The sequence below is a fragment of the Xyrauchen texanus genome, chromosome 7 (genome assembly GCF_025860055.1).
Source record: "Xyrauchen texanus isolate HMW12.3.18 chromosome 7, RBS_HiC_50CHRs, whole genome shotgun sequence".
Classification (NCBI taxonomy): domain Eukaryota; kingdom Metazoa; phylum Chordata; class Actinopteri; order Cypriniformes; family Catostomidae; genus Xyrauchen; species Xyrauchen texanus.
This window is the reverse complement of record NC_068282.1, coordinates 11,164,611-11,180,677: the sequence shown is the minus strand read 5'-3', so window position 1 is coordinate 11,180,677 and position 16,067 is coordinate 11,164,611. Positions and strand designations below refer to the sequence as shown.

At 36.5% G+C, this 16,067-nt stretch overlaps 1 protein-coding gene across 1 annotated transcript in view; it reads right to left on the bottom strand.

Annotated features, from left to right (window-relative positions):
• Window positions 1-16,067, bottom strand: part of LOC127647026 (contactin-3-like) — a 93,740-nt gene that overhangs the window by 27,251 nt on the left and 50,422 nt on the right. Inside the window, exons 9-13 of the mRNA XM_052131079.1 lie at window positions 12,664-12,800; window positions 8,867-8,996; window positions 8,202-8,352; window positions 7,982-8,109; window positions 2,578-2,753 (exon numbers count right to left, since the gene is read on the bottom strand). Coding sequence (XP_051987039.1) covers window positions 2,578-2,753; window positions 7,982-8,109; window positions 8,202-8,352; window positions 8,867-8,996; window positions 12,664-12,800 — 722 coding nt within the window. The remainder of the gene's footprint in view (window positions 1-2,577; window positions 2,754-7,981; window positions 8,110-8,201; window positions 8,353-8,866; window positions 8,997-12,663; window positions 12,801-16,067) is intronic.

Here is a 16,067-nt window from a genome sequence, read left to right as displayed (position 1 = left end):
ACAGGAAGACTTTATAGTGGGTTAGGATTAACTATGGTAATGTAGCCATCAGAGGCTGTTGAGACTGTTGAGGCTCTTAATTATTTGGAGCAGAGGAAGTGTGAATCTGTGAAAACCATATCTCATTATAAGCCATGTCTGCATATGTCATGTCATTTGAAATTGCCTTTGAGAGATCAGCCCTTCATGTGAAACTTACATGGCCACCATCACATGACAAGAACAGGATATACAGTTGAAGTCAGAAGGTCATTAAAACTTATTTTTTAACCACTCCACAGATTTCAAATTAGCAAACTATAGTTTAGGCAAGTCGTTTAGCACCTCTACTTTGTGCATGACACAAGCCATTTTTCCAACAATTGTTTACAGACAGATTGTTTCCCTTTTAATTGACTATATCACAATTCCAGTGGGTTCAGAAGTTTACATTCACTAAGTTAACTGTGCATTTAAGCAGCTTGGAAAATTCCAGAAAATGTTGTCAAGCCTTTAGGCATTTATCCAATTAGCTTCTGAAAGGCAAACTGACTAATTGGAGTCTATTGGAGGTGTACCCGTGGATGTATTTTAAGGCCTAGCTTCAAACTCATTGCCTCTTTACTTGACATCATGAGAAAATCAAAAGAAATCAGCCTCACAAGACTGGTTCAACCTTGGGAGCAATTTACAAATGCCTGAAGGTACCACGTTCATCTGTACAAATAATAGTACGCAAGTATAAACTACATGGGACCACTCAGCCTTCATAACTCTAAACATTGCTCCAAAACTGCCATAAGAAAGCCAGACTACAGTTTGCATTTGTACACATAGGGAAAAAGATCGTACTTTTTTATTTTTATTTAATCTGGTCTGATGAAACAAATACTGAACCTTTGGCCATGATGACCATCGTTATGCTTGGAGGAAAAAGGGTGAGGCTTGCAAGCCGAAGAACACCATCCCAGCCGTGAAGTGTGTGCGAGCAAGGAGGCCTACAAATCGGACTCAGATACACCAGTTCTGTCTGGAGGAATGGACCAAAATTCCAGCAACTTATTGTGAGAAGCTTGTGGAAGGCTCCCCAAAATGTTTGACCCAAGTTAAACAATTTAAAGGCAATACTACCAAATACTAACAAAGTGTATGTATACATCTTACACACTGGGAATTTGATGAAAGAAATAAAAGCTGAAATAAATAACTATCTCTACTTTTATCCTGACATTTCACATTCTTAAATAAAGTAGTGATCCTAACTGATCTAAGACAGGTAAATGTTTTCTTCGGTTAAATGTCAGGACTTGTGAAAAACTGAGTTTAATGTTTTTGGCTAAGTTGTATGTAAACTTCAGACTTAAACTGTTATGTCATGTGTTTTTAATTTTTAAATGTCTGTAATTTTTAAACAATCTCAACCTGTGGTAAGATTTCAGATCTCAGAGTGCCCGATTATCTGCTCAAATCCCTTTTTGTTATGTGGTTGTTTATCTATGCTTTGGACCTATATCTGATACTGGTCTAACACTGCCATAGTGGTTCTTAAATTAATGCTGAACTTATTAAAAGCTCTTTATGCCATGTTCATCCAAAAGAGTCCAAATGGAATGCATGTTTGACAAAACACAAATCCTTTTTCAGGGCTGGATTTCAGTTCAATTGAGTCTTGCAGCAATAAGGAATTAATTCTGTTCAGATTTAAAAACTGTAAGTGTAAAAAGGGAACAACCATTTTAATTGATGTGGCCTGTTTCCTTGATTCACATGGTTAAGACCAGCTGCTTGGGATACATGTTGAATCAAATAAAAAATAATAAAATTGTTACAGTCATAATGGCAGGTAAATCTCTTTGAAAAAGAGCATTCAAAGTTTAAACCGCTTCTTGTCCGGCACAATGATTTTATAAAAAACCTTGTTAGAGTACTTTTAGTGTTTGAGTTTGAGACATATTCGATATTAACATGCCAGACTCTGGTTTGCTGCAACTGATGAGCAGCAAATATTTTTCATACACATTTTTCGAACCTTGAAATGATATTGCTTTGAATTTGCATATGACAACACATCATTTGTTGTACAGATTTCTCTTTTGTATTTGTTATTTTTTACATATTCTACACTTCTGTAGCTTTGAAATGTTTCCCTGAAGTCCACTTATAATGTTAGTGAAGGTTTCTTGCACAAACAACAGTCATAATATAATTGTATACAACCATTTTATAACCTCCTTCATACTGTTAGAATTAAACAGCCTGTTTTTTTTCTACTATAACCTGTAATACTTGTATATGTAAATGATCTCAATTGTTACTAAACTTCATATACCAACATAGTTTACACATCAGGGTGTTGATATAGCCATTGATATTAAACCTGGGTGGTCATCTGTTAATGAGCTCATGGTTGTGATATCATAACCATAATAATTTCTGTATAACTGATTTTTGCTGCATAGTACATTGTATGTTATGCTGCATAGTACATTGTATTTCTACAGAGTACATTAAAAACTGAGCACTCTTATCCCACCTGCTCTATATATATACGAGTGCTGAGTTTGCAAAACCTTCCAGAAAACACAAGCCAATACTCACCCCTCCCACTCTCTCAAAGTGGTCCCCATCTTGATGGAAATCAATGGGCTGACCGTTGAAGGCCCAGGAGAAGGCCACGTCCAAGGCTGAATCAGCAGTCACCTGGCAGGGCAGCACAACACTCTCCCCGACTGTGATCTCTGTGCTGCTGGGGCCCTGGCTGATCCTTGTGGGTTCTGTTAAAGTTACAACACAGTCTATTAGATTAATTAGTCTGAGACAACTAAAGTGACAGAGGATATTCTGTGCAGATAAAAAATAAATAAAATAATAATAATACAAAAACAAATTATTAGACAACCACAACAATCTTCCAAATGTTTAAAATTAATAAATATTAATAAATCATTAAATTATAACAAAAGGCTTCTGCTTGACTTAATGAGCATTTATTGGCATATATAACTGACTCATATACAGTGGTGGCCAAAATATTGGCACCTTCAGTAAATATGAGCAAAGAAGGCTGTGAAAATGTCTTATTTGTTTATCCTCTTGAACTTTCATTCATAATATTCACAAAAATCTAACGTTTAATTTAAGTAATTGAAAGTTAGAAAAAAAATATATATATTTTTCTCCAAAACAATTATTGCCACAATTATTGACACCCTTAGAAATTCTAATGAGTAAAATGTATCTGAAGTATATTCCCATTCATATTTAGATTTTTTTAGTACACCTGGGTGACAAGGAACATAAAATTGTTCAGCCATGACAGTCCTAAATTAGGACTGTCAATCGATACAATTTTTTTATCGAATTAATTACATGGTGTCCTGATTAATTAATCACAATTAATCGCATATACAAATATTTGCTGAGAAAGCCCCTCATATAACAATAATTCAATATATAATGATGAAATAATTATATATAAAAATATTCAGATAATTATAATGCATTACATTCTTGTGGCAGAAGAGTTAATCATTGATAAGGCCATACAAAAAGCGGCTTTAGAATACAATGTATTGTTTACTACCATATTATTGAACATAAGCCAATCATTGACATACAGTTCACAGCAATCCATTTCACAAGTGAATATATCAATCAGTTCGAGATTTATTATGAGGGCTTGTTTAAGCACCCGTCAATTTACATGCGCGTCAGACATGCTTGTGTAGCATCTTGGGTGCGTTGCGTCATAAACATAACATTTTTAGATGTGTCAGTTAAATATAGTTTAATACTTAGAACGCATCTTCAGATCCCTTATTTTTTCACTCCATTAAGTGTTTTGAATGCAAGAATGTAACGCATGTCTGTGTTGTGCTGCATGCTGAATGTTTTTGTTTGTTCACTGTATAAACTACGCGTTGCCCATACAGCTGAAGTTTTACTTACTGCCCTCTGAAGTAAACAGGTGGTACTACAAGCTTGCATTTCTCAGGAAGCTTCCTTATTTTGGTCCGGAAGCATTGTGATTAATTGCATAATTATTTTATTTTTTTTTAATTGTTAAATCAGCAGCCCTGGTCAAAATATGAGGTAACACACAGGCAATATTCTCTTCCAGTCATCCATCATAATGGGATCAAAAGACCAAAGAATTAAGTTATTATATGCAGCAAAAGGTTGTTAAGCTTCCACGCAAGGTGAGGAGGATGGTTCGAGTGGCCAACAATTCTCCAAGGATCATAGCTGGAGAATTGCAGGAATAAGTTGGGTCTTGGGGTCAGAAATTCTCCAAAACTACCATTAGACGTCACCTACATCACAACAAGTTGTTTGAAAGGGTTTCAAGAAAAAACCTCTGCTCTCATCCAACAACAAGCTCTAGCATCTTCAGTTTACCAGACATTACTGGAATTGTAGTCAGATAAAACAAAAATAGAGCTTTTTGGCTGTAAACATCCGAGATGGGTTTGGCGCACACAGAGAGGTAGATATGGAAAATACCTCATGCACACAGTTAAATATGGTGGTGGATATTTAATGTTGTGTGCTGTTTTTATGCCAGAGCTCCTGGACATCTTGTTTGTATACATGGCATCATGGACTCTATCAAACACCAACTGATAAAAAATCAAAACCTGATTGCCTCTGCCAGAAAGCTTAAAATGAGCTGTACTGGAACTTCCAGTAGGACAATGATCCAAACAAACATCAAAATCAACACAAAAATGGTTGACTGACCACAAAATCATGGTTCTGCCATGGCCATCCCAGTCTCCTGGCCTGAACCCCATAGAAAACCTGTGGGGTGAACTGAATAGGAGAGTCTACCAGCGTGAACCTCGGAATTTGAAAGATCTGGAGGGATTCTGTATGGAGGAATGGTCTCAGATCCCTTACCATGTGTTCTCCAACCTCATTAGGCATTATAAGAGAAGACTCAGAGCTGTTATCTATGCAAAGGGAGGTTGCACAAAGTATTGAATAAAAAGGGTGCAAATGATTAGGAAATATTTAACAAGGGTGCCAATATGTTTTGGCCACCACTGTATAACTGTATAACTAATTTATATGCAATTTGGAGGTTTAATTATCCCTCTAAGATTACATTTTAACTCCACTGAGGGTTAGGTTTAGGTTTGGGGTTTGGATTAGATAAGAAAATATGCATTCCTGTGGAATGTACTACATAGTTTACAACTAATAATACAGCTCACTTTTGTGGCCGCTTTGTGGACATTTTACCTAGAAACTTGGGCTTACACATGCCAATACGTTTAACAAAACACTTTCAGCTTTGGCCACTGGGGGCAGTGGTTCCAATTTCGTCATGTACAGACCGATTTCACCAACAGAACAGAACAAAAGTCACCGAAATAGGTACAGAACAGTCTGACAGACATTACTGACTGGATGTGCCACATTCAAAGCTGCTCTGAAATAGCCATTAAAAAAAGGATAGTTTCAACTCTACAACTCTAAATTCGATTAAATTCTGATTGGATGAACTTCGTTCAAATCCATTGTAAAAATGCTGATAAAGGCACAGCTGTTAAAAAATATTAAATATTAATGTAGAAAATCGCAACATGGCTTACCAACAGTAAATATCTTACAGTTTAGCTAATAAACTACAAATATTGGTGGAACAATAATTTATTGTGATTATTATCACTAATAATTATTATCAGTAATTATTTATTGGACATTCTATTATCTTTTATCATATGGCTATTTTCGCCATTGTAAAAAAGCAACAAGTCATTTGAAATCATGAATTACACTTATTTTACCATGGTTAAGGGGATTTTAAGGCTGTCCCCTTTGCATTGTGCTATTCAACACCCATTATACATAGTAAAATCACTGATACACACAGCCTCAATTGGTTGCTGCTATCTTTCTATATGGGGACTGTTAATCTGAGAATATAAATGTGGATTAATAAAACCAAAATTAATGGGACACATTGTCAACTGTGAACAGAATACAGTTGGGTGAAGGCACTATTTGAGAAAAAGGGCATTCTAATTAAATTACATTAAGGGGTCAACTGCTTGTACATGACATGGTAGGGAAAGAAAAACCCTACATAAGACATATGGACTAACATAGAGGCAAGCTCTTAATGGTACATACCGTAGCTAACAAGTTTCTTGCGATTTACAATAAAAATACAGCTGGTTAAACCCCTAACCTATATAATGAAGAACAAAATGGAGGAATAACATCCATGCTAAGGCATAGTGAGAAGATAATAATCCACTTGCATAATGGACACACCAATTAAGGATGACCTTAACAATGAGTAATTAGCGAAACATGGACTGGGGTATGGGCAAGATTAAAATAAGGGGGCACATGAACTAAAGAGTTAACTAGAGAAAAGTAAATTGTAAAAAAGGTCAGCAGAAAAGGTTATATCTCAACAGTCAATACAGATGGCTCTCTTAAAGGGACAGTTTGCTAAAAAATGAAAATTCTCAATGAAAATAATTTACTCATTCTCATGTCGTTCCAAACCAGTATGACTTTCTTCTGTGAAACCCAATAGGAGAAGTTAGGCAGAATTTATGAGGGTGAGTGAATCATGATTCATTTGTCGGTGAACTATCCCTTTAACAATGACTAACCTGTGAAATTTAGACTGGCGTATGAACAAGATTGAAACAAGTGGCTGATTTAACAAAACAGAAATAGATACTAGAGAAAATAAAACACCAACAGAGAAGAGAAAGCTATACAGATGGCTCTCTTCATAGAAGTTTGAAGAAATCTTTTAAAAACTTTCTGATGCAGAGACTTGACAAGCAAAACAATTTATCTCGAAAAACGTACAGAAGCATTGTATAAGACGTCTTTTTGTAGCTCGATTATATAAAACAAATCTTATGCTGTGATTTTTCGACTTCAAAGGTTGACAGTGATGACAACAGAAACTTGGCAAAATTGAGTTGTCAACGAATAATAAATTTCACGCAACATCTGAAGCGATGATTCATGATATGTGCCAGATGTGGCATTTATTTCAAAGCTAATCATAGCCGAGCCATCAAGATTACTCTACACTGTTGAGCCAAAACATTATGACCACATGCCTAATATGCTGTTGGTCCTCCGCATTCCTCCAAAACAGTGCCAACCCACCGAGGCATGGACTCTACAAGACCCCTGAAGGTGTCCTGTTATTTCTGGCACCAAGACATTAGCAGCAGATCTTTCAAGTCCTGTAAGTTGAGAGGTGGAGCTGCCGTGGATCAGACTTGTTGGTCCAACACATCCAACAGATTCTCAATCACATTGAGATCTGGGGAATTTGGAGGCCAGGGCAACAACTTGAACTCTTCAACATGCTCCTCAAACTATTCCCAAACAATTTGTGCATAGTGGCAGGGTATCCTGCTGAAAGAGGCCAATGCCATCAGTTAATACCATTGCCATGAAGGGGTGTACCTGGTCTGCAACAATATTTAGGTAGGTGGCATATGTCAAAAATCTCCAAGGTCTATTTCCGACGCTCACGTACACATTGTAGGTGCTTTCGATGGTGGACAGGGGTCATCGTGGGCTCTCTGACCTGTCTGCAGCTACGCAACTGCATACACAGCAGGGTGCGATGCACTGTGTGTTGTGACACATTCCTCCCGTAACCATCATTAAAAGACTTGTGCCACAGTAGACCTTCTGTGGCTTCAGACCAGACAGGATAGCCTTTGTTGCCCTCGCGCATCAATATTCATGTTACTGAGTATTTACAACTTAATGCTACAACTTTATTTTCGTAATTTTAACTTTATTTGCAAAATATTATGACAAGTTATTACTGAGTAATACAAATGAACTACATGTGTTTGCTGTGTAATTATTTTGTAGAGATGCTTGTATTTACATTTTTTTTTTTCTATAGTAATTAATAATAACAAGTAATTTGTGTAACACGGACACTGTAAAATAAAGAGTCACCAAAAATATTAAATGTATCGTAACAAAATAAAAAACTTACCGGTAATTAACAGTTTGCCTGTCGTGCTTGCAGTCCCAAACTGGTTTTTAGCGATGCACGTGTAACTACCCCCATCTCGCTTAGTAACGTTGGCAATCTTTAGAGTCCCATTGGGTAAGAGAGAAATCCTTGAGGACAATAGATAATTGTTAAATGCCACAAAAGAAGCACATGCAGGACAATACCATACAATTAATTGTGACAAAATTGAGCAAAATACCTTTCATTTCTCTGCAATATCTCACTCCCCCTCTTCCAAAGGCTAATGGCCCTGGGCGAGGCACGTGGCCTACAATCTAGGGTAACGTCACTGCCCGAGCGAGCCTTAAGTAACCGGCTCAAAGGATTCTGTGAGAAACTGGGAGGAGAGGCTGCAGAAACAGAGAGAGATTTGGTCCTCAGACTTGGTCTTAAAGCCTCAATGGAATCTGTGATGAACAGCAATTGACATTTAAACAGCCTTTGGCAAAAGAGAAGGAAAGCATTTTAAGGACCTAACAAATAGAGCCATCCGCTTCTGTGGGCTTCTTCTAGGTCATTTGTCTTCAACATAACTTACATTTTACAATATTCCAAACGATACCCTCCAAAGACGCCATTTATTAGACTCTGGCCCCATATGCACAATATCAACCGAAGTGTTATGATTACAATAAGTAAACTTCAGGATGCACAGGCATCGCAAAGTATCCAAATCAATATTGGGGGGGAAATTAGTTTGGAATGAAGCATTCAATCAAACGGACGTTTACAGTGCTGCCTCGAGTGACCTTTTGAATGATGTGGCTGTGTAATTTGGACTTGAGCTCTGACTAGACAATAAACTTTTATCATTCATATGAAGAATGGAGAGCAGGCAGAGGAAAAGGAGGCATGTGGTCGTACCGAGCACCATCAATTCGGCACTGGAATAAATGATGCCGTGCTTGTTCTCCGCCACACACTGATACATCCCACCATCTGAAATGTTTAACAAGGATATAGAGAGAGCACCGTTCTCTATTTGCACTCGGCCCTGTAAATACAAACAAACAAATGTTAAAAATAATAAATAATAACTCGATTTTACATTTTAAGGAGAAAATGTGGGTGCTTGCCCATGCAAAACTGTAAGCCATGATGCTAGGGTGTTTGTGAGAGAATTGCTATGTGGTTGCTAAGGTGTTCTGATTGGCTTTAACATGTTGCTATGCGGTTGCTAGGGTGTTCTTTTTCTTATTTTGGTTGCTAATTGGCCCGAGCCTTAAGAGCGATGATATTCTAGTTCTGTAAAATGGGTCAGGTCTCTCCATCAATGCAAGTATACAGCATTCTTTCACTCATTTCATCATCCGACAAGCAAACTTCATATTCCATTCGCTAAGAAAAATAATAACAAACCTCTCCTCAACAAGTCGCTCAATTTGAGGTATCATTCATGTCTGTATTACAACCAGTGTGGTATGAGCAACATGCCAAAGTTTAATACTTAAGGTTAGGGGATTGTTCAAATCCCAAACCCCAAGTATGAGCAACTGTAATAGTGAAGCTTGCCTTAGCAAAGCATCATTCTTTTTTATATAACACCGTTAAAGTTAGCTTCTCAAGGCAGTTCAATACACAAACAAGACATCAACTTGACAAGACAAAACAATCACATTATCTTCCACACAATTATTTGCTGTTTCTTGGAAGAATCGTACGTTTTTGTTATTTGGAATATCACTCTAACATTCAACATATGTTGACTGAACGTCTAAGAAAGTTATTGCAAGATGGTGGAGGTTATAAGGGAGGGGAAAAAATGCTGACCCCTCGCTTCACTGAACAGAAATGTTGAAAATAGCAGTGAAATACTAATGGCCAATTCATTTGGCATGGGCATCCAGTCAGAAAAGTGTGTGAGACAGGTGGGGAAGTGTTGAGCTGATGGTTCTGCTAATGGCATGGCAAACATTTAAGCCTATAGGCTGTTCTTAAGGGCTGAACTCAGCACAAAGAGTCACAAGTAGAGATTGATGTGATGTGTGATGGAAAGGTGGTGTGTGTGTGTGTGGGGGGGGTGTATGGGCCACTCTCAACTTGAATGCAGGTCACATCTATTGGAGTCGCTCTATTGCCTTATAAGTCTGCTGATGTTTGGCTGTGGGAGTCTCTTGCACAAAATCAGCTGCTGTTCCTGGCAGTGGCGTATCTAGATCCCGGCTGATAGGGCTGGAGCCCCGGATCTTTTGTTAAGAGTGACGAATGCTTTTTTGTGATGGAAATAAAAATAGTAGAAAGGCTTAATGTTCATTAGATCAGGGTACAAAAGCAACAAGGCAGGCTTCAATTATGGTTTCAAATGTAAATTAAAGTAGTCAAGACGCAGGAATAAAGAATATTTTTTGCAATGGAATTTCCTCAAACGCAACTCAAAATAGCAGCACAGCACATATGTGTAAATAGTCTAAAATGATAAATCTCACAAAGAGTCAAACAAAAATGATCAAACTGTCACTGCCTGTACATGCGCTCTGCCCGTGCTGGTTCACATTTTCACATCATGTGCATGGAGTTTAGTGGTGCCTTGATTTTTAAATGGTTTAAAATCAAATGACATTTAACTTGTCTAATTATTGTACTTAAGTCTGCACACCAGAGGAAAAGGGTGGAAAAAAACACTCTATTAGCATTTATCAAGCGTTAAAAACAACCTGAAATCATGAAACCCAATGCAGGTGTTTCGATATGCGGTATAAATTAAAGTTATTTTTAACTTTACTCTGTGATCCCATGATGCCGTTTTATAGCCACGTTAAATAAAATGCAAAAAACATTTATTTCGTTAATAAAGTCATAATATTTTGCAAATAAAGTTGTAAAGTTGTAATAGTTTGAGAATAAAGTCGTAGAATTTTGAGATTATTGTCATAATATTTTGAGCATAAAGTATATTAGAATAAAGTCAAAGCATTGAGACAGAGTAGTAGCCTATATTGTATGAATAAAGTAGAAATATTAGAGAAATATTAGAGATTAGAGAAAAAAAATCTCAATATTAGGCTAATAGGAGTGTCATTATAACAACGATAGAATGGACACCGAGCCAGCAGCTTCGTTAATGCAAGAGATAGATGTGGAGGATGTAGTTAAATCATACATTAGGATAGGTTTAGCAATAAATAAATCCTTGGTATTTTGGCTCATCAACACAGAGTTATTAGTATCTGGACTCTGCAGCAGATATGTACATTTTATTTATTCAGGAGAAAGAATCAGACAGTTTCGAGCAGTCCCAATCTGCATTGGGTTTTCCTCTCTAAACAATTGTAACTGAGGGGATATTATCACATCTTGAAGTGGACTTAATAATTCACAGCAGTTCCAATTATTTTTCCAATTATTTTTCGCGTCACTTGAGTGTGAGCCTATATCTCACGCCTCCCTTTGCAGGCGCCCACATGTTGAAAACTCCTGTACTAATGCACAACTCATTCATGAACAGAGAGCTCGCAAAAACTTCTCACACATTCAGCTCGTTGCATAGCCAAGTTATCTCCCTGGTTAGTGGTGTTGTATAGACCCAGACACTCCACTTCGTGGTTGTCCACCATATCACTTTGAAGTAACTTTCCTTTCGGTTTATTCTCAAAATATTATGACTTTAATCTCATAATGCTTTGACTTTCTTCTTGTAATTTTTACTTTATTGTCAAAATATAATGATAGATGACATTTGCAAATTTAAATTGTTAAATTACTTTGATTGTATTGTTAGCATTAGTTTCTTCACAATGAACAATGAAATGCCCTTTGTTCATGGTATAATTAAATTTTTGTGTCAGCGCAAAGCGCAAGTGGGCATGGGTGGGAGTGTTTGCGCTACTGTGGGTGTATGTGCGCAAACTGTTGGTGTATTGTATGTAAATGAAATGCCACAAAGCACAATTTGCTATTTTCCTGTGAAATATGTTATTGCGCTAAGATCTTTCAATACCATGTCTTATCTCAGCGAAAAATCTAAATTCAGTTCCTGCATTTGCAGTATGGAGATTCCAGAAGCAGGTGATAATAAAGTTCATGCCCAAACTCGTAAAAATGTCCTTGAGCACTCCCATAGCCATTTTAAGAAAATAGAAATAAATAGATTGTTTTAAACTATCTAAAGATCATGGCTTGTTTTTTCAGTTACTATTATCATGTTTATATTTACAATTGTATTTATGATCTAATTTATACTGGTATTTTTCCACCTGTTGTCATATAGTGATTTTAAGTCACTACAAAAGGAGCCAGTGGAAGAAGTTGGTGAGGGTTTGGTATGATTTTTATGAGTCTACGATGAAGCAGGAAGTTTAGCACTTGTTGAACAAAGCTTTGAAGTCCAATGAAAATGAATACAAATTTAAAAGATCGCAATATATTAAAAACTTTTTGATTCACAATACACTAAACATACACATTTTTATATTATCATAGTTCGATCCAGATATGTATCAATATAATCAATATATCACCAGATTGTTGCTGATTCCAACCCCTTCATTCAAGGCTGATAAAACACATTTTTGTCTCATTATATTTAAGCTAGTTTTCTTGTGGGATCTGCTTATCTGAGGCATGACAATTTGTCAATCTGTGGCCGTCTGTTTACGTTGACCTTGAAAAAAGAGCAGATAAAGATTTGGTCACATTATCATCTTTCAGGAGACCCAAGGTACCTCAGATATTAGAGTTTCTCCATTCTTCAACCAGCTGTAGGATGGCTTTGGTTTGCCGTTGGCTTTACACTCCCAAAACAGACTCTCCTCTATGGACAAGGCTGTATCCGTAATCGTCTGCAGCCATTGAGGTGTTGCTAATGAAGGAGACACAGTAGCATTTCACAACAAACACATTAAACAATGAACAGAGGGACAGATGATGGACAGATTTTAAGAACACATATAAATGAAATGTTACACTTGCATATTAAAACCACCTACATTATCCAAGGCAAATTAATTAAAAGGCAATAATTACAGAATGGCAGAATTTCCACAAAAGACAGAATGTCTTTTTTCGATACAGTGAAATTGAATGGGGACAGAGGCTGTCGTGCTCCAAAAAAAAAAAAAAGCGCCATAAAAGTAGTCCATTTGACTCATGTGACATATTCCAAGTCTTCTGAATATTTAAAATCTTATTCAAAAATGGTGCCTTGAGCAGCATTGCGGCAGGTTTGGTTTCAATGACAAAGACACACAAAACAAGGACATTTGATGTCATAGACATCAAACCTTCTCATGGCGCCATATTTGAATGTCCATGACAACCACAGTCCATTTAGGGGCAAGTCAGGTCACTTGGTGGCCATGTTTGTCACACTTCCTGCAGCCTGTGGAACACTATTTTCTATACAAGTACAGCTCCTATTTACTTAAATGAGGAAAGACCAAAATCTCACAAACATTTTACAAGCAATAATATGAGCAAATCAGTACCAAAATCTTACATCAATTGCATCATAAATTGTGCTTCTTAAACTCTGATCACTCTAAAAGGAACTTTTTTGTCAGGCTGGTCTAGCTAACGCACATCCACATTCTCAAAGAATAAAAACGACAGACAAGGTACTCTATCCAAAAGTTGATTGGCTCTTTTAACTGTAATGCAGGACTTCCATATCTTTAGCATTATGATTTCTCCCATTCATAAGCATTCCAGTGACCCATCTCGTTATATACAGTCTCTGACGACAACCTCAGTTTCTATTTGCTTTCATAGAATGAAATCAGCAGCCAGAGCATTCAGTGAAATATTTCGCCTTTTGTGTTCCACAGAAGAGTATAAGTGTAAATTATACTGTATGGGTTTGTAACAACATGAGGGTGAATTATATAGTTTTTTAACATTTTTGTGTGAACCACAATTCTTGGTTGCAGACTTTTATGGCAAAATCCGAAGCATCCTTTCTCCAATTCTTCAATTCACTCAGATTTACCCTTGGATTATTAATAATCATTATCAGAAAAGGTTGAAATGTGAGAGCCACACAAGCCGCCCCTACAGCAGCACTTCACTAGAATCCTTCCACCTCCAAATTGTTTGGCATACACCCACTTACTGGTCTGTATAATATGGAGGTCATGCTTGGCACTCAAAGGAAAACAAACAATAGATTTGAAAAGAGCCATATGAATATGTAATATGAAATCTAAATATTGCAGTGAAACACTCCTCAATTCTATCACAGTATGGGCACATGCTCTATTCCGCACTACAAATCCTTTGACCTCCTTCTGGAAACGTATTATCCTTTCGGCTGGCAGACACTGCAGTGCCTGAGTAGCTACCAAGTCTTGAGTTCAATTAACAAATTCATATTATTGCATTTCCCCCCCAAAAAATTCAATTTTAAAAGGCCCATGTATAAAACCTCTGAATCCGTTAAGAGCGACACCAATCCAGTGATTGCCATATTGCTTTCTTTTTGTGAGAAGTCAAACAGAAAATCTACTTTGACATGGCAAACTCTTTTTTGCAAATATTCTGCAAAATTGTATTTCAGTTTCATAACATACTAGCATACAAATATTTCACTGCAAGTCAGAAAGTCATTGCACTGGGTAACAAAATATCAAAACAAGTTGCATTTGCAAACAAATTATGCTAGACATTTCTTCATTATGAACTGCACTTTTCTATACCATAATTATTATTATTATTATTATTATTTTTTACCAACTGGTCCCAACATTTTAATTTAAAACAGCATATCCATCGTTTTATAATTTAAAAACTTGTTTTTGTGAAATAATTTGCTTGAAAAGTGTGCTTGTGACATCTTTTTGTTTTATTATTATTAATAAATGGCATTCGGTTTGATATTTTGTTATATAATTCAATGACATTCATACATTGACGTAAGGCTTTAGTGTCCAAATACTTCTTGGGCAATTTTTCTATTTTATAAAAGGGTTAAAAGGGTATGAAATGATTAATATTACAGTGCTGGGTGTTTCTGTAGCCGTACGCATAAAGTTAACCATGACTTTTTATGGAATGTCACCGTGACCTTCTACAGGGAGGTGCGGTTAACATGCAGTAACGTGAACCATAAAATGTCATGCCTCTCAAGGACCAGGCAGACCAATGACACACTTGTTATGACAAGTTCTCACTTTGAGTTATGACACAGATGGCATAGTGAGGTTAACAAAACTGTATGTGTACATTTACATTCCATAATGGCAATAGAAACATGTCAATTCCAAGTATGCCATTCCATTCATTAGCTAAGAACTTTTCAACTTTACATTAAACATACAGTATTAATCAGTTTTGAATATAAAAACTACATTTTCACCAGTGTCATTATAATGAAAAAAAAAAAACTAAAATGAAAACTAAATACAAACATTTTCCTTAACTGCTAGATAAGCCACAAGCATGTGAGTGAACGTGCCTGACGATATATTTCTTATCTAGCAACCTGTTAGCAACATACTTTTACAAAAAAAAATGGCAGCTTCAAAATTCACATTTGGGGTATGAAAAATGCCCAAGTATCTTAAAGTAATATATACCAAAGACAATTTTACTCATAAATCCAAAACTGATATGAACAAACTGAAAAGATATACTCTTGCAGAAGCATTTACTAATACTGGTAAATGTTAATTTCGAAAAATACTATATTTTTTTTTTTATGAAAAATGTAAGATAGTTCACCCAAAAATTAATATTCTCTCATCATTTACTCACCCTCATGCCATCCCAGATGTCTATGACTTACTTTCTTCTGCTGAACACAAACAAAGATTTTTATAAGAATATCTCAGCTCAGAACTCTGTAGTTACTCACAATGCAAGTGAATTGGTCCCACAATTTCGAAGATCCAAAAGCACATAACACATGACTCCAGTGGTTAAATCTACCGTAATTTCCGGACTATAAGCCGCAACTTTTTTCCCACGCTTTGAACCTCGCGGCTTACATTTACATTTACATTTATGCATTTGGCAGACGCTTTTATCCAAAGCGACTTACAGTGCACTTATTACAGGGACAATCCCCCTGGAGCAACCTAGAGTTAAGTGCCTTGCTCAAGGACACAATGGTGGTGGCCATGGGGTTAGAACC